The 22827-nt window shown below is 35.8% G+C and overlaps 1 protein-coding gene across 1 annotated transcript in view; it reads right to left on the minus strand.

The window, feature by feature from the left end:
* Positions 1-1930: 1930 nt before the first annotated feature.
* Positions 1931-22827, minus strand: part of LOC149084931 (guanylate cyclase soluble subunit alpha-1-like) — a 42683-nt gene continuing 21786 nt past the window's right edge. Inside the window, exons 6-11 of the mRNA XM_089233825.1 lie at positions 22056-22442; positions 21645-21963; positions 19700-19866; positions 17012-17155; positions 4577-4731; positions 1931-2228 (exon numbers count right to left, since the gene is read on the minus strand). Of these exons, the coding sequence (XP_089089951.1) occupies positions 2015-2228; positions 4577-4731; positions 17012-17155; positions 19700-19866; positions 21645-21963; positions 22056-22442 (1386 nt within the window). The 3' untranslated portion in view covers positions 1931-2014. The remainder of the gene's footprint in view (positions 2229-4576; positions 4732-17011; positions 17156-19699; positions 19867-21644; positions 21964-22055; positions 22443-22827) is intronic.

A 22827-nucleotide genomic window follows, 5' to 3' on the forward strand; every position in this document is an offset into this window, starting at 1 on the left:
TTTAAGACAGGCTGTTTTTAATTTTTGTTTATTCATTTCTTGAGAAAAATTCTGTTCCACTATTGTGAAATGACTTTAGCGGCATGGGGTTCCTGTATAAAAAGTTCGAGATCGAAATATGGAACGGTTGATTTGTTATTTTAAGAAAAGCGATGGTCTATATACTTCTGCAACAGACTATAATAATCAATTTTCGTAATATATAAAAGCACCATGTCAAAGTTATTATTAAATCACATTACCTGCGTCACGTCACATGAATCCCTTTTCTGACAGCACATATTTTAAACCTTTTAACTCCTCGTTTTGACGACAATGTCTCTTAGGAAAGCAAGTGAAGAAAATTAATTGCATTTATGTGTCTAAACGATACATGCGACCATTCATTAACATACTTAACTTTTCCCTGTCACTATCCACTGATTCAATCAATGTTGCATTTTTCGTATTTCGCTACAACCGTAATTAGATGAACGAGAAAACTAATCACTATAATATTAGAATAAATGTAGTTATTCTAATTATTCATAATTTATTTCTGTTTCAGAAAAAATATTATATATAGTGAAAAAATGAGTAAAGGAAATTGAACTTTTCTCTGAGATTTAATGAAGTATGTATTTGGACCGAATATTACTGTATTTGCTCATTAATACAGGATTATTTTAAATTCATGCGACATACTTAACTACTTTTCGATCAAGTACGTTATATTGCGTCCAAACACCAGTGAAATAAATTTTTAAAAAAATTTGCTTTCTTTTCTCTCTCCTCATCACCGCGAAGCTTTGTTGCAACCCTACGAAAAAAAGTAGTTCTTTTTACCTCCGTGATGTATCCTGCTACTATATACATCTAAGAGCGAAAGAGAACAGGTAGGTGATAGTAAAAAGAGAAATCTACTTCGTACCTACTCTATTACCTGTAAGTATTACAGATATGAGGGGGGGATGATATAAGAGTATAATATAGATAAGTATATAGCACTTCACCAACTGCACAAATATCATATTTTTCCAACAAATTTACTACGATACGTGCTATCAACCATCCGAGGGTGCATGTGGTAAAAAATTATAAAGAAGTTTGCCCATTTTTTTGCAGAGAAACTCGAAATTATACAAACATAATTTCCAATCGAATGGATAGTATTAGATATGATGAGTCCATTACATGGCACACGCTAAAACACGATATCTCCTCTTTCTCAATTTCTTTTTCTACGTCTATTTCCTGGGCATTGCGTACGCAATTCCTATTAAAACCTTTGGGGACCTCATCGCCAAAATTAGTGTCATTGATATATCAAAAATATATTTTATTATAGAATTTGTAAACTTTCACAAATTCTACCACACATTCATTTCACGATAAAAAATGCTTGTTTATGGGTACGCGTTCTATCACCCCTTAAAACCCTGTCTCATGAATTTAGAATCACTCTATATACCTATCATTAAATATGTTGTATATAGACGTATATAACATATTCAATGATAATTATTAATCAATTCATAAACTCAAACATTCTTCAGATTGAGATAACAAAGCCCGCACAAGTTTCTCACGGTAATGTAATCTGTACTAAAGCGTATGTAAGCGTAAATGAGATTGAATATCGTTAAATTCTTGATTTTAAATAATATTATAATATTTTCTGTCACTCCATACACTTAAATTTATACACACTGTACAACATTAAATTCTAATGCATCTTGATGTGTTTATGCACACTTTCATGTACAGCTCTTGAAACACTTTGATTACAACTACAAGGTTGATTCTTACGAAAATCTTCCATTTCGACAATGCAAACACAATTTCTGAAATAGTTACGCAGTAACAAAAGACTTATTGAGAGGCTCTTGAATTCTACATACGCACATTAATTATCTGATTTAATTAGATTTCCATGAAATTATAGTTTGGATAAATCATATTAATTAACATTCACAACTTCAAGGACATAAATGCATCAGAAGAATATAAGATTGTTCCATCTTTGTAAACAGCATCAATCAATTGAAGTGGAATGAATGAGTTTGCTTATTTGCAACTGTTTGACGGCTTCGTCTATATGAGTGAATAAAGGAGAATTTGCGGGGGCTTTTGGATTTACATAATCATCAACGAAATATGGAATTCCATCGATGTTATCTGGAAAGCCAGGCGGTAGATCTTCTCGTTTTCTTGGAGTAAACACGAATGTTTGAGTTTTTTCCACAAGCCTTGACAAGTAAAGAAAAATATATTTTCATTTAACCCGTTATATCTGACATTATCATAAGTAGAATAAGAGGAAAATGATAATAAATTAAAAGTATAAATGTAATGATAATAATAAATAATTATCATGAAAATTATTTGGTTGGTCATTTTATAGTTCTAATTAAAGGCAAACACAAAAAAGCGATGTTTCTGAAACAATGAGATCAAAACAAATTATCTAATCTGGTACTTTTAAGTGCCATCAGTATATAAAGGATTAAAAATACTGTTTCAACACGAATGAAAATGCGATAATTCACCACAAAATTACACACTTATATAAGTTAAGTTTTCTGAACAATTCAATTCAAAATCGGAAGCCACAACAGGCACATTTCCCTGCAAGACGGCTGAAAAAAAAAATAATAAAAAGTATAAAATTAAAATATACAGGGTGTAACTAAATTGATGGTCAGAACTGTAAGGGATGATAGAACTCGCCAAAACAAACAACTTTTACCATACATTGGGGGTCGAAAAGCAAGTGGCGAGCCACGAGAGAGCGCTTGCTCTGAAGTGGATGGAACGTCGCCTTTCGCAAAACCCGTCATTCAGCTGCTGTTCGTCGGCAGAGATGCAGCAATATTCGAAATAACGCGTAGAGCTCAGATACATTATTCATGTTGAAAGAGGTTTTGCATAGTTATTAATAAAGAAATTAACTTTTTATACGGACACCCTGGATTCAAAAACCCAAGTGGAAAGTTGTTGCCCGGTCTCTCTCCTCAGACCAACAAAGAAAATTCCACGTTTCTAGGTGCAATATTCGCAGAGATATTAGGAAAGTTAAAAGAACAGCGTAAGTAAAGGAAAGAAGCGTTGTCCGTTAGTTTTTGCTGTTCTTTCCCCACATTCTTTCAATTTTTTAATTCAAATATCTCTGCAAATATTGCACTTGGAAGTATGGAATTTTTTGTTTTTTTTTCCCAGAAGAGGCAGCGCAACAATTTTCTAACTGGATTTTGAGAACAGGGTGTCCGTACAAAAAGCTATTTCTTATTTTATTTTAATAACTATACAACTCCTTGCAACATGAATGACGTATCTGAGTTCTACACGTTATTTCGAATATTGCTGCATCTCTGCCAGCAAATAGCGTAATGGCAGGTTTTGCGAAAGGCGACGCTTCATCGACTCCAGAGAAACTGCCCTCTAGCGACTCGCCGTGAGAGGGTGCATTGTGTGGTAAAAGTTGTTTGTTTTGGCGAGTTCTATCACCACTTACAGGTCTGGCCATCGGTGCAGTTACACCCTGTATATGAAAAACTATAAATGTAAATATCAAGAAAAAACGTTGAAAAAAAAGCCCATATAAAAATATGGATGCCATTCATTTAAGTAAAGATAGCTCCTCGATAACTCCCATCAAGCTTATCATATTTTCTTTGAAAGCTGTCTATTGTGGGGAATTCACGACAATAAAAGGTAAGATATTCTATGCATTAACTACCCTGTTAGGAAAACATTTCCTGCGACATAACCTGAAATTGTCTCTTACCAATCGATACTGAATATACATTATATATGATATACATTAATAACTTATAGGCTATCCTATCCATCCCGTTGAAAATTGTAAACACTTCAATCATATTCCACCAACACACGTAAAGCAGTGGGAAATTTTCAAAGCGCAGTTTCAAGTGATTTGTAAATTTTCAATAGCTTTTGTGGTTTATTAATTTTCTTTCTAATGTATTAGAAGGATAGTTTTAAGCTTTTAACAAGTACAGGGGGGGGAGGGTCTCATGAATTCGTAAACAATTTAAAAGTTTATAAAAATTCTAGGAGAAGCGGTATATTGGAATGCGATTTGCGAGAAAGTTATTCTCACGAAGAGGATCATTTTTGATACAGAAAAAGAAGATCGAGTTAAAATTTTTGTCGGTAGAGGGTACTGCACGGAAGAAATCACAGAATTCTGGACCTGAACCTTTCTTCATTCTCTCCTGAGTCCGAAACGTTAGTAAAGCTCCATTCGGCGATTCCTGGCTGAGGTAAAACAACTTCACCAATAATGCTTGCCACCAATCTCAACGTCATAGTAACAGGAAAATTCAGAAGTGAGCTGTTAATCGTACACGTCGCATTTTATAGGACTCTGACTTGCATATTTCTAGTGATTTGCTTTCGTGCAGTGTCCTCTGTCGCCAAAAATTTGAACTCATTTTTTTCTGTCTAAAATAATCCCCTTTCATGAGGATAACTTCCTCACAAACCGCATTCAAATATATCAATCCCTTAAATTTTTTATCTACTTACGAATTTATGGGACACCCTGTAAATATATTTTATCGGTATAACTTACTTATAAGTCGTTGGGCTGATATTTATTCTCATAGCCTCGCCGCCAGATTCAAACTTGTTCGCAAGTGTAACGTCATTGCCAAAAAGACAGTATCTCGGCATCTTTGATCCTACTACTCCTGTCAATGCGACACCAGTATGTATTCCGATCCGCATCTGAAAGATATGCAATTCATTAATTCGTTTTGTTTTTTTTTTTTCAATAATCAATTTGCCATTTCTACGGTAGTTTGACTGACTGTTGATTTTCTTTTCTGAACTTCATTGTTGTAATATTTATCGCGATCATGTCATGAACTGTAATGATCAAAGCTGGGGAGGTATTTCATGGAAACTGAAATTTTTCTAGACCGATAAATAGCGAAAATGGTGGTTCTACAAAAATATTTTGTTTTTGCTTTTGTTCTGTGATTGATGGAAAATTTGTACAGCTGTGACAGATTGCGTGCAGTAATGTACGAAATACATAGTTCTTTGTTGCATCATTTATTGTCTGGAAAATTTTCTTATATATGATAACAAGTTTAATGGACCAAAATGAAACATTGTGTAAATAACGTCTCGTGACGTCTTTCGTGGCGAAACATTTTCTCACATAAATTTCTGGTATCTTCTAAGAATACGATAGTGGTTGGGTCGTTCTATTGTTTCATTGATATAAGTTGATTGAACTACTTTTAGATATTCATCCATATACAAGGTGAACAAGAATTCACTAAACTTTTTGAAAATTCTTAAAAATTGAAAAAAAAACTATTATACGAGTTTTAAATGTAAAAATTGCACAGAAATTCATTCCACGAATCCGAATTTTGCAGTGCAACAAAAATAGTTTAAAATTTGACTGATAGGTGGTGCATCTACACAAGAAACATGTACGGTAAAGCTAGGGCTACACTCGAGTCCAGCCTATCCCAATAGTCATCCGCAAATATTTGCTTCGAATATACGGAGAAAAGTATATTTCTCAGTATATTTCAGGCCGAAAAAATACCATCTCTTTCATTTGCTTCGAATGTTTGCCTCCCCCTGCTGCTATGAGGCAGTGGCATAGGCTGGCTACACACTGGCCCAGCCTGGTCTAATGTTCCTTGCGAATATTTGCTTCCAGAACAATTTAGTACGCCAACGTGTGTTGCGGCTGTTGGTGTTCTTCGACCAATGTGTGGCCCGATGGATTGGAAAATCGGGAAGGTGCGGCTCTCCTTTGATTTAGGCTGGAAGCTGGAATGTCCTGGTAGTTCTATTCGACCAGTTTTCCCAATATGCCTTCCAGTCTCCAGCATTAAAATCAGACACAACCCTAGATACGCACTCAGACTGTTAGGTACACACACTCACACTTCCGCACAACTTACTCGGTAAGCAATTGCCCATGGCGATAGACCGGAGTTGTGCTCGGTTTGCAAGAAAGGAAAGCTTCTCCAACATTTGACAATCATTGCTAATGGTGGAACGGCCACATTTCTCACCCACGACCAACCTTGCAACGTATTGGGCCAGGCTGGGCACGTGTGTGGCCAAGCTTTCCATGCGAATGAAATTACATTAAGAAAACATGTCTGCAACAAAACATCGATTTTTGTTCTAGTTTATGTTCGTTGATTTTTAACCCCTTTACGTACGGGCTTTTGGCAGCACATTTAAGCGATATATAGTTGAAGTACTAGCAATATATCTCAGAAACTGATATCGTCGTTCGGATTTAGGAAATAAACGAAAAAAGGTGAGAAGTGTAGGTTTCCGCTCTTTTTCAACCACACACGCAACAATGCAACCCTCCCTTCTCCAAATATGTGATTCAATTTTTTTTTTTTTCATTCGTCAAACGTTATTCTCACCTTCTTTGCAAAAGGTATAATAATTATACTGAGGTCAAAAGAGACAAAATCAAATTCCGTTCATATGGTTAATACCGAAGCACCTCGATGATGACAGGGAAAGAGGACACTGAAAAGTACTGAAGAGGACACTCTGAAATACTTCTTCCACCTACTTAGACACCTACGAGATATTTCGCCCTTGCACGGAGATACATCGAACTTTTGATATTTTCAAACACTATCCAATGAAGTAAATTGTAAGCAATTTAAGCAAGTTTTCGTTCGCTAAATATTACCAAATCATAGGGCAAGCACCGCCTATCGGGAAAATTATCAACCGCTTCTTTTAGCCACCAAGTAAAATCGGAATTCGTCACGAATTTGGTCCAAACCCTATGCTCTATTGTTGATTTTAGGTCTAGTGACTTTTGATACACCCCGTACATACAGTATGTTGATGATACAACACACACATGTTTAGTTAAATCTCTTTTACGACATTCTGGAAAATTTTAACCTCATTCACGTGTCAATTAGCGTCTGAATATTTTGCTGACTTTATAGAGTGGGCGTATATCTATTGTTGTATGTGTTATAAGTTCAGTAGATAGAAATCCATGTTCTTAAAAAACTAATTTGGTGTATTTCCGATTCACATCCATTTACCATGAATGTGATTTTGTACTATATCGGTAGTGCTTTCTTAGTATACAGGGTGTCCCGTAAAAACCGCATAAACTCTGCTCAACAAAGAATCTTCATAGAGTTTATGTCATTTACGGGACACCCTGTATACAAACAGAATGTAATTTAATATTTTTTTATACTTCCGGTAACCATTAAAATTCTCTGTACAAATGATAAATATAAAGAAAAAATCCCAAATAACTAACTTGTTTGATAGATGCTGTCGGACCCCTATATAGCAGACCCCTAACCTCCATTTAAAGATTTTTTTCGAAGTCCCTGTGCGGATATTTGTGTTGATTGCAGCCCCAACATAACAATAGAAGACACTTTATAGTTATTTTAAATTAATTATTAATACAAATGCAAAGGTCACAACAGGCAAATCGCCCAACGAGGTATGGAGAAAAAAAGATGCCCATAAAAGATATGGCCCGCAAATACAACTGAAATACAGCAACCCGATATAAGGGCATAACATCACGAAAAAAAACTAATAATTAATAATATATGATACACTGCCCATAAAAAAGATTACAGTTGTCTTATCTAAATATGGATGCTTCTAGATTCCTCCCATTATATACGCATCGTATTTCTTTTCAAACGTGTCAATTGTGTTAGAAAAAAAAATTACGACCCCCGAATTTAAGCTATTCCATTCATTCACAATCCTATTAGAGGAAAATTTCCACGCGACACCATAACTGGAGTTGTCCCTTACTAAACGATACTGGTGTCCCCTTGTCGAAGCAGTTGATTGACGGTATATTAACCCGTCCAATGTTTCTGACGTAACATTACGTCGGCACTTCTATAGAAGCAATACAAACATCATTCTTTCGCTTTGCCAAAGTGCGCACGCCGACTTGAGGTAACAATGTAACCTTGAGAAATTTTTGTGTGAGTAGATAAAAACACGTTTTTCACTCGATATCTTCTTTCCATTTGTGTCCATGTTTGTCTTCGTTTGAGGGGGTCATACATTAGAATAATTTCGCGAAGGGAGGGGATTTAAAACTGACTAGTGGGTTACCAAATTCGAAATGATATCAAGTACAATGTGCGAAAGTTATTGCGAATATTGAGCGGGCTCAAAAATAGTGTGGGTCGAGAGGGGGGAAACACTTAATATTTTGTAGGTATTAGCAAGATAGAGCGGCAAATATTGAATGGGCTTGGGCTCACGAACCGGATACAAGTTTACGCCTATAATAGTTCGGCTTTATATAGCTCTCTAATAAGTTATTAAGCATTATATAGTTATCTGTCCATTATACTGCACCTAAAACTTCTTTCTCGACAAGAAGATATCACTTGAGGATCAATTTCTCATTTTGTGTTTTTTATTTGTTTCATTCGACGTCGCTAATTTGTTCATGGTGCTAGAATGCTCAGTTTAAGTAAAGGGAATTAAATTCAGGGGTGTCGGGAGTGTTTTAGATCCGTGGTCCTCGTCTCGAGCTTCATGTAAAAAATTCTAATTTTTGAATAAATGTTTGTGGGCTCGGACGCATGCCAAAAATATAAACAGTTATATAAACATTCCCTAATGCAGGAAGTTTTACAATCTGTCGTTCGAAAAAAACAAGACTCTTGTTTTAAAACGAGAAGCAAATGAGGTACCAAATACTTGTTCCTCGGCCGAAAATCGCTACCTATTCTAATGATGAATATTCAAATACAAATGCAATGCCACAACAGGCAAAATGCCCGACGAAGTGGCTTAGAAAAAGATGCCCATAATAAATATGGATGTCATGTATTTCAAAAATACAGCAACCCAATTAAAAATGCAATTACAAACAAAATATATACATGATGAAATATTTAACAATGCCCATAAAGAATACTTATGGTTGTCATATTCTAAGTATGGATAGCTTCTCGATTTACCTCAACATGTTTATCGTATTTCTTTTTAAACGTGCCAATTGTGTTACAATTTACTACCTCCGGGGTTAAGCTATTCCATTTATTCACAACCCTATTAGAGAAAAATTCCCTGCGACACCATAACTTCGCATGTCCTTTACCAATCGGTACCGGTGTCCCCTTGTAAAAGCAGTCGATTGACGGTGTACTAATAATTCATGAATTATTGATTGAATTTTTATTATTGAATCATGCATAGTGTTTGTGGATGTTGTCCTATACGCATAATTAAATTTTATCTCATTTCATGTATATTTACTACGCATATGTTATATACTATACAATGTTTACATCGTATTATCATGTATGTACTCTGTATATCTTACGTTTCGTGGCATCGCTTTTTGTTTAGATCATTCCCAGAGCCCATCTGTTATAAAAACTCTGACGTTGTACCCGGACACCTGCTTATAATCACGTTATATATACTTTCTCAACTGCTATACGAAACGCCATAATTTTAGTTATTCATCAATATATTCATGTGTTCGAATGTATACCACCGGTGAATCCACTTTTCCACAACTGGACTTTGAAATTTCTCTGGACTTTATCATCATTAGGACTATAATATCCAAATCTAAATATGTCTCTAATTGGCAATAAAAAGTCCCCCCGGCTCCTGCAGTCTTGTGATATTATTAATACCAGCAATTGATCAATATCGATAATTCCCACTTATGCATTTATAGTTCATTTTGGACCTGAATTTGTACATGTATCCTGTTTTTTTCAGATTTCTATGTTCTATTTTCAGATTCGGGCCTATGAAAAAACCCGTCCAACAGAGGACAAGATTAGAGGAGTTGGTGTTGCAGATCGGCTGATGGTTGGGGACAGAGTACGGTGATGAAGGTGGATGGCTCGGTCTTGCGGGCGAACCGTCCGGGCTCCTTGGCGGCCGGCGGGGGTTTCCGGGGACTTTCGGGGGTGTGATTGCCACGAGTCGGAGGCGATGGGGGCCCCGGTGGGGTTGGGTCCTGTGTTTACGGGCCGGGGATGCCTGCCGGGCCCGGACATCAAGAGAGTTTTTTCAGCATGGCCCAGTCACTAGGTAATCTGCTTCAGAGCGTGGGCCATGTTTGGTGTTAGTGTTTGTAGTCCTTTGCGTGGGTCGGAGGTCCAGTGGCGCAATGCCAGCCGGCGTTCGGCCCTTGGTCTTGGTGGCTGGCGGGGCTTTTTCTTTTTTTTTCCAGTTTTCCAGCATGGCCTAGCCGTAAGGTAACCTGCTTATATCCCACGAGGAACAGAGCGGGGACCATGTTTGGTGTTTGCATAACCCAAACCCCATGTGCCAATAAGGACACGCGTAGCTCTTCTCTGCACCCCTTCAACCAAGTCTATGTCCCTCTGTAGGTATGGTCTCCAAAAGATTACAGCATACTCCAGTCCAGGACAAACTAAGGCTCGGAAAAGCGGAAGAATGACTTTAGGAGAACGCGAAGAGACTTTTTTGAAAATGAGACCAAGCATTCTATTCACTTTTTTTGACCACCGCTGAACAATGTTCAGATGGAACATCAATCATGTCAACATCCCCCCCCCCCAATCTCTATATACAGTACCTCAACGCCTTTCTTATCGAATCGCTAAAACCTGTTTGTGCACAAGGGAAGTAAAAAATGCATTTCAATGAATGAAGAAGAGAGAACAAAAACATTTTGGGCAGGTTAATAACTCATGGTCCCTGCTATCCATTCCGTTGAAAATTTTACACTCTTAAATCTTATCATATCCTCCCCGACATCTGCGTTCTTCCAATGTAAACATATTGATATTACAGTAAAACGTGTCTTCAACAGAATCACAGGGGATCGAGTTTTTTCTCCGTTGAAGATAGGTTTCCGCTGAATAGAGGCTCAATTGGCGTAATATGTTTCAAATAATGTAATGATTTTGTTTGTGCTTCAATTTAAATAAAGTAAATAAAAGCTAAAGTAACGTACGTTTTATGTTCTAATGAATTACTGACGTATTCATTACTTAGTATATGATACATTATATGTTAAAACTGTTGAGTATGTATATAATGGACTGTATAAAAAATGTGATGTCGGATTGGATACATACAGGGTGTGCGGAAGAGGGCATTCGCAACATTGAGATTGAATGTCTTAAAAACAGGGAATGATAAAGAATTCTTCGCATATTTGTTGGACAGCCTGTAAAATTTTAACTACCGATTCTTACGAAATTGTGCAATTATTTATTTCAACGATAGATGCCGGGGCGCGGTAGCCCGGTCGATAAGATGCTCGCCTAAAGTACCAAAGGATGTTTAGAGGTGTCGCGAGTTCGATACCCAGTTCGTCCTTGTCAGAAAACTTTCCTGACACAGGGGTACAACAAAAAACGGCGACTTGACCGCAGCAAAAATTGCTACCGCAGGGAGTCCCCCATCGAGGGGTTAGCACACCAACCTCTCGATGAGTATGAAAAACAAGCCTGCCGTTCGGAATCGGCAATAAATTGTAGGTCCCGGTCTAATTAGCCCTCGTGTGCAGAAAATGACCGTGGTGCGACAAAAATGATCAAATGATCAAACGATAGATGCCGGTGCAGTTAACGAACATTCATTGGCCCTCAGACGCAGGTTCATGTATCCGGTGCAAGCACAAACACTTACGGATATCTGCTTTTCTCAAGCAATGTCGATTCTTCAAGAAATTTGACAAATGCAGAGCTGACTTAACAAATCTGATTTGGACCAGCACAGTGCCATCTATAGATGAAATATTCAACCAGGATCATCAAAGATTGTGATGAAAAATTTTAGCTGTGTCTGACGAACGTGTAACAAACTTTTTCATTAAAAGTTTTTTTAAGGTATTCAATTTTAAAGTTGAGATGCCTTTTTGTCAGAAACTTTGGAACATGATTATTTTCTGTAACCCAAAGATAGTTTTTTTTGTCAACTCTGTAAAAAAATTTCCATTAAGAGGATATAATTTTCTTTTCCGTGTTAGACAGGTTCCGTTTAATATAGGTTTTTAAACATGTATTTTGATACTGAGATATCACGGGACCGAAATTTTTCTCCGTTGAAGACAGGTTTCAGCATAATACAGGTTCCGTTAAAGACAGGTTTCACTGTATAAATATGTATTATTTTCATTAATCGAAGTATAATATAGTTTTTATATAGTAAATCATTTAATATAATTTTCAATATATTAATATGTTTAGTGAATCATTAAAATAAATTTTATTTAATTATTAATGTAATTTCTTATATAATTACCAACATAATTTTCAATTAATTACTAATACTGGGTGGTTATAAATAAACTGACACTACTCAGACGTATGTAGTGCCCAATCTGTTGGAGGTATTTTGATGAAACTTGATATATAGGATATATTGACCATAGGGAAAAGAAAGATTCAATTTAAAAATAGTTCAATTTCTGACCACCAGGCGAAAAAGTGGCGCTTTTCACCTGGAAGGAAAATTCTGCCAGAAGAATCCCAGGAACAACAAAAGAAATCTCCGTATAAATAGAAAAGGAATCAAGAGTAAATACGAGTCCCAGTGGATTCAACTTCAGAAGAAGACGAATGGGATTTCAATACAGTCAGCCGCGATGTTTGACAAGAAAGACGAAAGGAAACAATGACTTAAAAGACTTCGGCAGCGAAGCCCTTCAAGCTCCAACTTAAAAACACTTTAGTGAAATTGGATTTTTAATATTGTAGACAATGAGAATATTTGTAATTTTGAGATTTACATATTTGCAAATATATGTGTGAACTGATGTGGTATAAATTGAAAGATGTTATAACTTCTGCAAATTGTAACAATGTAAATCACTATACTGGTATTGTATTGTAGTAGTGAGAATATTTTATGTAAATACATTTATTCACTGAATTGATTACTGTAAACCAGCGGTTCTCAACAAGACTCACGGAGCCTTTTTCAGTGTATAATTTCTACGGGGCGGAGCCCTGTTTAACTCGAGGAGCCCTTTTTAGTATATTATTTATATGGCGGTACGATTTAGGCGTCTTTTTTTGTTTGTTTATCAGATTTATGGATTTATTTTATTATCCTCAAGTGGCCGCGGAGCCCCTGGGAAGTGCACACAGAGCACCGGTTGAGAACCGCTGCTGTAAAGTATTGAAAGACAAACATATAATATAATATAAATGCTCTGAAAATTCTTTTGTAACCTTTCACCATAGTTTATTTTTTTGTGTAATATAATTGCAAATGTTCAACGTTATTCATACCTGTTTTATAGATATAAAAAAAATTCTCACCGATGGTTGTTTTTAAGCAACCATTTTGCCATTGACTGATCAAGTAAATGTCTACTTAAGTAGAGAAACCAAGACGAAGAAGACGAGAGATCAGTGCTTGGTACTTCGCACCAACTAGCAACGTCAACGCATTTTATTGAAACTTGGTAAAAACGTTATTTGGACCATGGAAAAAAGATAACTGAGATAAAAAAGCGCCACTTTTTCACTTGGTGGTCAAAAAATCAAATATATATTTTTTTAATTGAATCTTTCTTTTCCCCCATGGTCCATACATTCTATATACCAAGTATCAGAATGGGCGCTACATACGGTCTGAGTAGCGTCAGTTTATTTATAACCGTCCTGCATAACATACACGCATAATCATTTTTTTGTAATATCATAGTATAAAATACAAAATAATAGCCATCGAATTATAGATGTAATATCAGGTTTTTTTATATTATCGATCGTTTTCTGTTGTTGTCTCATTAGCATATTACATCCAGAAATACATTTTTTGTGAGAAAAATAAAAAAATTTTAATTAAAAAATTCTCGTTCTTATGGCTAAAGAAATTTATTCCTTGAGGAAAATAAAAACAAACAGAAAAACGTTGTTTTCGAGACTGAAAGAGCAAAGAACAATAAAAAAAATGCTGTATCTGATTAAAATAGGAAGGAGACGCCATTACCCAATCTCTGCAAAAACAAAAAAAAACCACTTTTTACCAAGTCCGTGCACGTGTTTATAAATCACTTAAACTGAGGTTTTTATTAAGATCTTTTAATGCACTAGCGTTTGAAATTATTATAATGAACACCTTTTTTTTAGGATTCCTGAAAAAATACTTGACTGAAACTGAATAAATTAGTTGAAAATAACTTCTGGTACGTATAGGTGGCTTTATTTCCTTTGTTATTGTTAGGCGCTATCCTTTGTTAATTCATCGGCGACAATCATAGCGTGTGTTATAGAATTTTATCGAATAAAATTAATAAAATGAAATGGTATAATAAAATCTGAACAGTATAATGAGTAACGATTATATACAAGATGTCTCAAAAATATTGGGCCAAACGTTTAGAAAAAGTAGATATCATCTATTCTGAAGGAATGAGATTTGTATAGGAACCCACATATATCTCTCTCCGAAATCGTCATCATAAGCCGGTAGGTGGCGCTTTTCATCAGTACGCTATATAGAGGGGAAATTTCTAGTTCTCTCATTCGAGAGAATTTTCGTAGGAAACTCATGAATCAGTATACGATCTCACGGAGCTTTCTTTAAAACCTATCAAACCGAGCACAACGCCAGTCTATCGCCATGGGCAATTTACTTACCACATGAGTTGTGCCGGAAGTGTGCACGTGTACTTATAGACCAGGAGTTTTAGGCCACACTACACTGACGTGATGTGACATGATAATCACGTCATGTCAGTATAGTGTGTTTCGGCCTTAACACTCTGAGTGTGTATCTAGGGTTGTGCGTGAATTGCTATATAATGATTTCATTTATTTTTCAAACTACGAGTGAAACGTAACGATGGAATATTTGTACCGTTGTAGGTATTTTGCTCTCTGTGGCGAAATTTTTTAACGGGGAGATCGGATCGCATTCACGCCTCAAAGTTGAGAACCACAGAAAAAAACCAACTTCAGCAGACCATCACTATACCGTCGATGGACTGCGGTAGTGGTCAGCTGAAGTTAGAGCTGGCCGACAAACATAGTGTGTGAGGGCAATGAACAAGCCACTCAACTAATTCTTCGAGAACTCTTCCCACTCTTACATGTACCGGACCGCTTATATAAACATTTCCTACATTTCTAGCGACATTGTAGAAATTTAGTACATCGTGATTGGTCGAAATGAGTGATGAACCATTACATCTCCTGGTGAAATTTTGCTGGCGACGTTTAACAATAGATACATATAATTGTGCTGGAATCCAGCATCCACCGTTGGAGTAATGGTTATAGTACGAAACTCGCGTACAGAAGGTTGTGTGTTTGATTCGGTCTGAAACCTATCCAAGTTTTTCCCCCATCCTTCCATCTTTGCTGTCATTTATTGATTTACTAAAAAATGTTTCCCCTTTTGTGTTTCTGATTTAATCAAATACGGTTCACGTGTATCGAGAAGACAATAATAACGGCTAGCGAAGCGAGCGCCCAGGTATCATTTACAGATTTAACTTTCACACTGATTCTCGATGCACCTTGATCTGGAAAGAGCCTTCTTCCCAGTATTAATTCCGATTTTTAAGGGAAAAGAACCACTGAGGCGGCGGAGTTGTCATGGGCACCATCATGTCGCACGACCACTTACCGAGTTTCCAAGCCAGACCTATCAAGTTGTAGATTGGAAGCCGAATACTGTTTGATCATTTTTGTCGCACCACGGTCATTTTCTGCACACGAGGGCTAATTAGACCGGAACCTACAATTTATTGCCGATTCCGAACGGCAGGATCGTTTTTATATTCATCGAGAGGTTGGTGCGATAACCCCCCGATGGGGGACTCCCTGCGGTAGCAATTTTTACTGCGGTCATGTCGCCGTTTCTGTTGCACCCCTGTGTCAGGAAAGTTTTCTGACAAGGACGAACCGGAAATTAGCCGAATACTGTTTGCAACAAGTATACCGTATTATACAGGGTGTCCTGTAAGTGCCTTTATCTCACAACCGTCCGTCGTAGGGGGTATGATTCTAATTTAAAAAATGCTCAACAGGTGTTCAAAAATTACCCTGTACCGGTTTTGAAAGTGAAAATATAGTGTGCAACAAAATAAAAAATCTAAATTTTTATAAGGTCTCTAACTGCTTTAACTTCTAATAAAAAAGTTTTTGCCCTGTCTCTCCTGATGCCAACAAATAAAATCTATGTTTCAAGTGCAATATTCTTGTTTAAGTGCAATATTCACAGAGATATTAAAATTCGAAAAACGGAGGAAAAATTTGGGAAAGAACAGCGTTAAATGCGTGTAAAAGGGTTGTTCTGCATAAATACATAAGATGTAATAATTAATCCGATAATTAAGTAATAATATAAAATAAGTAATAATTAATCTAATTAGATTTACTTAATTATTTCATACGTTGCTAAAACTCACCGACAGACAAGAATATTCAATTCAATTGTCAAATATTCAATTCAATTCAATTGTCAAATATTCAATTCAATTCAATTGTCAAATATTCAATTCAATTCAATTGTCAAATATTCAATTCAGTTCAACTGTCAAATATTCAATTCAATTCAATTGTCAAATATTCAATTCAGTTCAACTGTCAAATATTCAATTCAATTCAATTGTCAAATATTCAATTCAATTCAATTGTCAAATATTCAATGTCAAATATTCAATTCAATTGCCAAATATTCAATTCAATTGCCAAATATTCAATTCAATTCACTTGTCAAATATTCAATTCAATTCAATTGTCAAATATTCAATTCAATTGCCAAATATTCAATTCAATTCACTTGTCAAATATTCAATTCAATTCAATTGTCAAATATTCAATTCAATTGCCAAATATTCAATTCAATTCACTTGTCAAATATTCAATTCAATTCAATTGTCAAATATTCAATTCAATTGCCAAATATTCAATTCAATTCACTTGTCAAATATTCAATTCAATTCCCTTGTCAAATATTCAATTCAATCCAATTGTCAATATTCAATATATTGTCAAAAAGAACGAAACCAAATTTTCCAAAGAAAGGTGCTCACTTGAATTGGTTTGCCATCTGGTGCTTTAACTTGTGCCGCAGAGTCTCGCATTTTTAAAGCCATCCATATGGTCTGTTCGGCATGTGTCTTACTTGACCTATGTAGTCCACCAGCTACACAGTATGCGTCTCCTATTGTTTCTGTCTAAAAAAACCGATTAAGTAAATTTTTGAACTGGAGAAAAACCATCAAGCTTTTAATCTCTTTCTATTTTCTTGAATAACTTTTTTACACTATTTTCGAAAATTTACATGAGACCGGAATTAGGCCGGAATTACACTATAATAGTTTGATAAAAGAACTTTTATAAAACTTGAAAAACAACAATTTACCATCGGTTGCATTCGCTCAAATGTAATTGATACGCTTATTCAGTGCGTTTTTCAAGTTTCATGGAAGAACTTTTAAAAAACGTTTGTAGCGTAACTTTGGTCTTAGAATGGTATTACGCTATAAAAGTTTGATAAAATCCCTCTTATGAAACTTAAAAAATCCAACCAATAAAGCTCATAGTTTACATTCGAGCAAATGCAACCAATAATCTTATTGGTTGAATTTTTCAAGTTTTATAAAAGGACTTTTAGAGAACTTTTATAGTGTAATCCCGGCCTTACACACATAAAATCCAGGAAAAACCTTGCGGAAACCATCCTTTGCAAAATACTTTATCCTTTAAGCTTATTGAAGTTATATCATGGAAATGTGAGAGAGTTCTCTCTGAGAAGTTTGTAATTCTAACAAACCAAACTTGGGCGTGGTATATCCCAGGTCGATAAGATACTTGTGCTAAGATACATCGTGCTGGTTACGATGTGCTAAATTTCTACAATGTAGCTAGAAATGTAGGAAATGTTTATATAAGCGGTCCGGTACATGTAAGAGTGGGAAGAGTTCTCGAAGAATTTGTTGAGTGGCTTGTTCATTGCCCTCACACACTATGTTTGTCTGCCAGCTCTAACTTCAGCTGACCACCACCGCAGTCCATCGACGGTATAGTGATGGTCTGCTGAAGTTGGTTTTCTTCTGTGGTTCTCAACTTTGAGACGTGAATGCGATCCGATCTCCCCGTTAAAAATCCAGGTCCTAAAGTACCAAAAGATGTTTAGAGGTGTCGCGAGTTCGATACCCAGTTCGTCCTTGTCAGAAAAACTTTCCTGACACAGGGGTACAACAAAAACAGTGACATGACCGCAGTGGCGGATCATGACTTTGGGAGGTCCCAGGCGCAACCTGATCTGGAGGCCCCCTATCAGGGGCGGATTAAAGGTAGGGGCTGTCACCCCCTCCCTGAATGATCGCTTTACAATGTCTCTTCTTTCTTTGTCGGGGAAGAACTGGCCCTTGAGAGCTGCGTCTTGTAAATTGTTCTTTTCTTTCAGTTCCCGTTTTTCTTCCATAACTCTTATACGTACAGTATACATAAAAAAAAAAATTGCGGTTAAAAAAAAAAAAGGGAGAGCAGATGCTGTACTTAGTTCAAGAGATTTGTTGATGCGCATGTAAATTCATATGTAGGATGAAGCACACAACTATTTGGAGGCCCCCCCCCGCTCTGCCGAGGCCCCAGGCGCGCGCCTCATACGCCTGTGCGGTAATCCGCCACTGCATGACCGCAGAAAAAATTGCTACCGCAGGCAGTCCCCCATCTAAGAGTTAACGCACCAACCTCTCGATGAGTATAAAAGCAAGCCTGCCGTTCCGAATCGGCAATAAATTGTAGGTCCCGGTCTAAAATTAGCTCTCGTGCGCAGAAAATGACCGTGATGCGACAAAATTGATCAAAGCAAACTTTTTGAATGAGATTTTTAAAACATTTGTGCTGGATAAGAAGATTCTTTTCTAAAGAATTGTGATCCAAGGATCGAGCTTAAAACGTTTTTCAAAAAATCGTCACGGAAATACGTTGTAAGCAGGAAACTCTTTAAGCGGAAAAATTTATTAGAGTCGGGACGAGACGAAAAGAAGTCGTACTAAGCGGGAAAACGTTTTAAGTGGGAACGTTATGAGCGAAATCGACTGTATTTCCATGAGTTTCGTCCACATATGAGGCATTAAGTTCTTGTTGGATGTGCGTATTTCAACCAAGCTGTACAAGCATGTGGCTGGTCTTCCAGAATACCTCTGCATAAAAGAATATGGAGGTTAACTCTCAATCACCGTGGTGGATGATTGAGAGATCCTAAACATACATTTATTTCTTTCACCACTTTTTGATCAAAGTCATTTTTCGATTATGAATGAGTAAGATTTTCCACAAGACCTAAGATTTCGGTACTTTCAGACACTGGCATATTCTAATCAACTTTTCTGACTGTTTGCGACATAAATCTATCGGCATAGAGACAATTCACTCTTGACATCAACTACTGTAGAGATGTTTCAATTCAACAAACTTATCTATCGGGAAAAAATTGAGTTCATTCAAAAAGTTTGAAATTTACAGCTAAATCTCCTAAGCTTACACTTCATTTTCTTTTTTAATTTTTCTCAATATTTTTAGAATATAAATACTACAACAAAGAAAACAACACTGAATGTTTGATGCTGCAAACAATGTATGAAAATATTCAACAAAAACTATTCACGAAAACAAGTAATTCAATTTATTTTTTGTTATATATCTTTTTCTTTTTTTTTAAGTCTTATGTGATGCGTTTGGTTCAGTAAGAGAGCCAATTGTTTACCAACCTTATAGACATCGAGTTCACCGCAATAGTTGTCGAACTTAGTATATAACGCGTTGAGTAGATCTATAACGTCCATTGGTGTTGCCAGGGAGCAAATCGATGTAAATCCAACGATATCCGAAAACAACATCGTCACATTTTCACGTTGCTCAGCCTTTACGGCTTCACCTGCGACGATATCGAAAATAATGACAGAAACATCAATAACAACTAAGATTTCCGAAAAATAAAACACCTGTCAACATTTTATTGGAAAACGTATTAAGTCTCTTTTTTGAATACATATTTTCAGAATTTAGTGTGGATTGGTTTTATTTACTAGCATTTTACGGCTTTCACAAATCCCGATAACATATTAATATTATCAACAAAATACGTTACCTACAGAAACATTCCTCTCTCAAATGACATTCGAAATCTTTCAGTCTCTGTAATTAATTGAAAGCAGAAGAAAAATTCATATTGTCGGGAATATGTTCGTTATTAGCCTGTTCGATATCATAGGTTATTTGAATTAGTGATTCATTCTTTGTCCCGCAACATAGGAAAAACGATTTTCCGAGGCAATTTTCATTCTCCAAACAACGAAAACACCATAAAATAGATATAAAAACCTAATTGAATACTTTTTTCAATTCGGATAGTGAGAGAAAACATAACCAAATTTTTTCGTCGATACGACAATATACGAAACAAAATATCATAAATATACTGTCAATAAAAAATGTCAATGTTTGCATCAACAAGCTTCTCGCATTAATATATTTTAATTTGACACTTCAAAATTCTGTTACCAAGTATAACAATGCAGCAATTACAAAATAACGCGACTGTAAAAGTTTTTGCGCAACTGCAAGAAAATGGTTTGATCCAATGGTATAGTTAAAATTTAAGAGTAGAACCGCTTTATGCTTTATTCCATATACGAAAGCATAACATGCGTTTACGTCTGTATGTTCTCCATATAAAGTGGTCATTTTTTTTAGGGCAAGATGCGTGAGGGACATGAAGAGCATCGTTGTCACAAACGCGTTGGAAATAATCAAGACATGCTATATAGCCGTATTGCTTTTCGCCGATAATAGCATCGTTCTTAGTAGAGATTAACAATACGACTGCTCCTTATTAAAAAATACAGATTTGCCTTGTATCATATGCCACGTCGTCCCTCGTGATTTTAGTGCAATAATTGGTATGTTTGCAATATACAGTATATTGTTATGTATGTATATTGTGTATTGGTGTATTTACAATTGCCATTCAATTTATTCCAAAAATATTCTCCATACGGTTTCAGTATCGATAACAGTATTCGATAAAATTTACTATTGATGATACTATTTTGTATGAAAACTCTTTGTCATAACAAGTTGGCATTATCTTGGATTAAGAGTAATTGATGTGTCTCGCTCCCGTTGAAATTCGATCATGATTAATCCTGTCTATGCTGGTAAATATTTTACGTGTTACGATCATATCTTTTCTAGACGTCTCTCTCCGTTCCAAGCAAACTCGTCCAGTGAATTTAATCTCTTAACTATAGCTGTCGTTTCTGTAAATGAATGCAATAAATTTGTATCGATAAAGCAATGCATTGTACTATCTTTGATATATAGAACCTAACCATTTAATAATAAACATTTTATTGATATCTTTAATTATTTTGCCTTTTGCTGCATTGATGCTCTATGTTTTTATTTAGGGAAGGTGAATTTTTCATATGATAGTTGAAAACGAAACACAGTAAAACCTCTCTTTTGCGCACACCGGCGGGACAAAAAATTTGTCTTTTAAAGAGTATGGATGATTTAAAGAGAAATGGATGACCATTATACTGGGGTATGAAATGCTTACTTTTACCATTCAACGGAAACTATCATTTCTAGAGATAATTGTCTTGTTTTTTTACGCATAAAGGAAAAATCCATTAGGAAGATATCAATTACCTCTCCATAATTTTCGTGCAACTGTTGCGGGAAAAATTAGATGTAAAAGATTAACATTTTTTTGTCTTTCGTCTTCAACGGCTTTACTCGCTTCTTGAATAGATATCTTGAGTTTATCCATTCTTTTCTTCAATCCATCTTGCGCTCGAGTTTGTTCTTCTACTAACATGATGTCCCGAGTTGCATCGTGTATGGGAATGTCTGATATGAAGAGACCTCTTCCTGTCAAACCTACCAATCCGTCAATAACTGGAGAACCCAAGAAAATGATCGTTTGAGACTCCATGCACATGATCATTTGCCCTTTAATATTCATACCCTGCGAGAGAATCAAATGCACGAATGATGAAATGTACGGCAGCAATCAGAGTAGTTTTTATTCTCGTGATGGTTTTGTTTGAGTATACTTACATGAACATTGGTCTGCTCATTATCCGTTTTATCGATTACGAGAACGAATGGTTCGTTTCTCATTTGAAGGATGTCTTCAAAAGCTATGGCCACTTGAGGAGATTTGATAAGAAAGAACGATGAAAACTTTCTGTTGTGTACGGACAAACTGTTTTTAAAAATACGTAGAAAGCCACTTCCAAGTTGTACCATCTGCATTTCTCGATCAATTACCACATGAAATGGAAAAGCTTTACACATAAGATGTACGGGTAAAGCCAGATCTTTTGGGAGGTTTGAAAGTTTATTCAAATACAGTTGAATATCCGCCATGTTCCTTCCTCTATCTGTTATACTAGTTACCTGATACAAGAAATCGTCACCAAGGTTTGATATATTAACCGAAACCTGCGTGAAAGAAAAATAAATTGTTAATAAGCCAATCAATAAAATAATAATGGAGATCAATAATGTGCAATTTTAAACTTCTACATAGCGAACTCTTAGGACTTGATTGAATTCCAAATAGATTTTGCAATACATTTGCTCTTATTTCATTGAGAATTACGTATTGAACACTTCAGGAGTAAAATTGAACAAAATACAACAAAAAACGATTACGCAGAATATTCCGTATATTCGCCTTATCCGTTGGTGATTTCTGGGTATTATTAGGCAAAGTTTATCTACTCTTCCAAAAAAAAGTTATAAATTTGAAAATTATAAAAATACGACGCATGATTTGCGAAAATAGCACGAAACAGATATATATTTTTCTTGTGCGTCTCTGAAT

Source organism: Pholcus phalangioides, unplaced genomic scaffold (assembly GCF_987345545.1).
Source record: "Pholcus phalangioides strain wild (caught in Gottingen) unplaced genomic scaffold, Ppha-v1.0 ptg000007l_1, whole genome shotgun sequence".
Classification (NCBI taxonomy): domain Eukaryota; kingdom Metazoa; phylum Arthropoda; class Arachnida; order Araneae; family Pholcidae; genus Pholcus; species Pholcus phalangioides.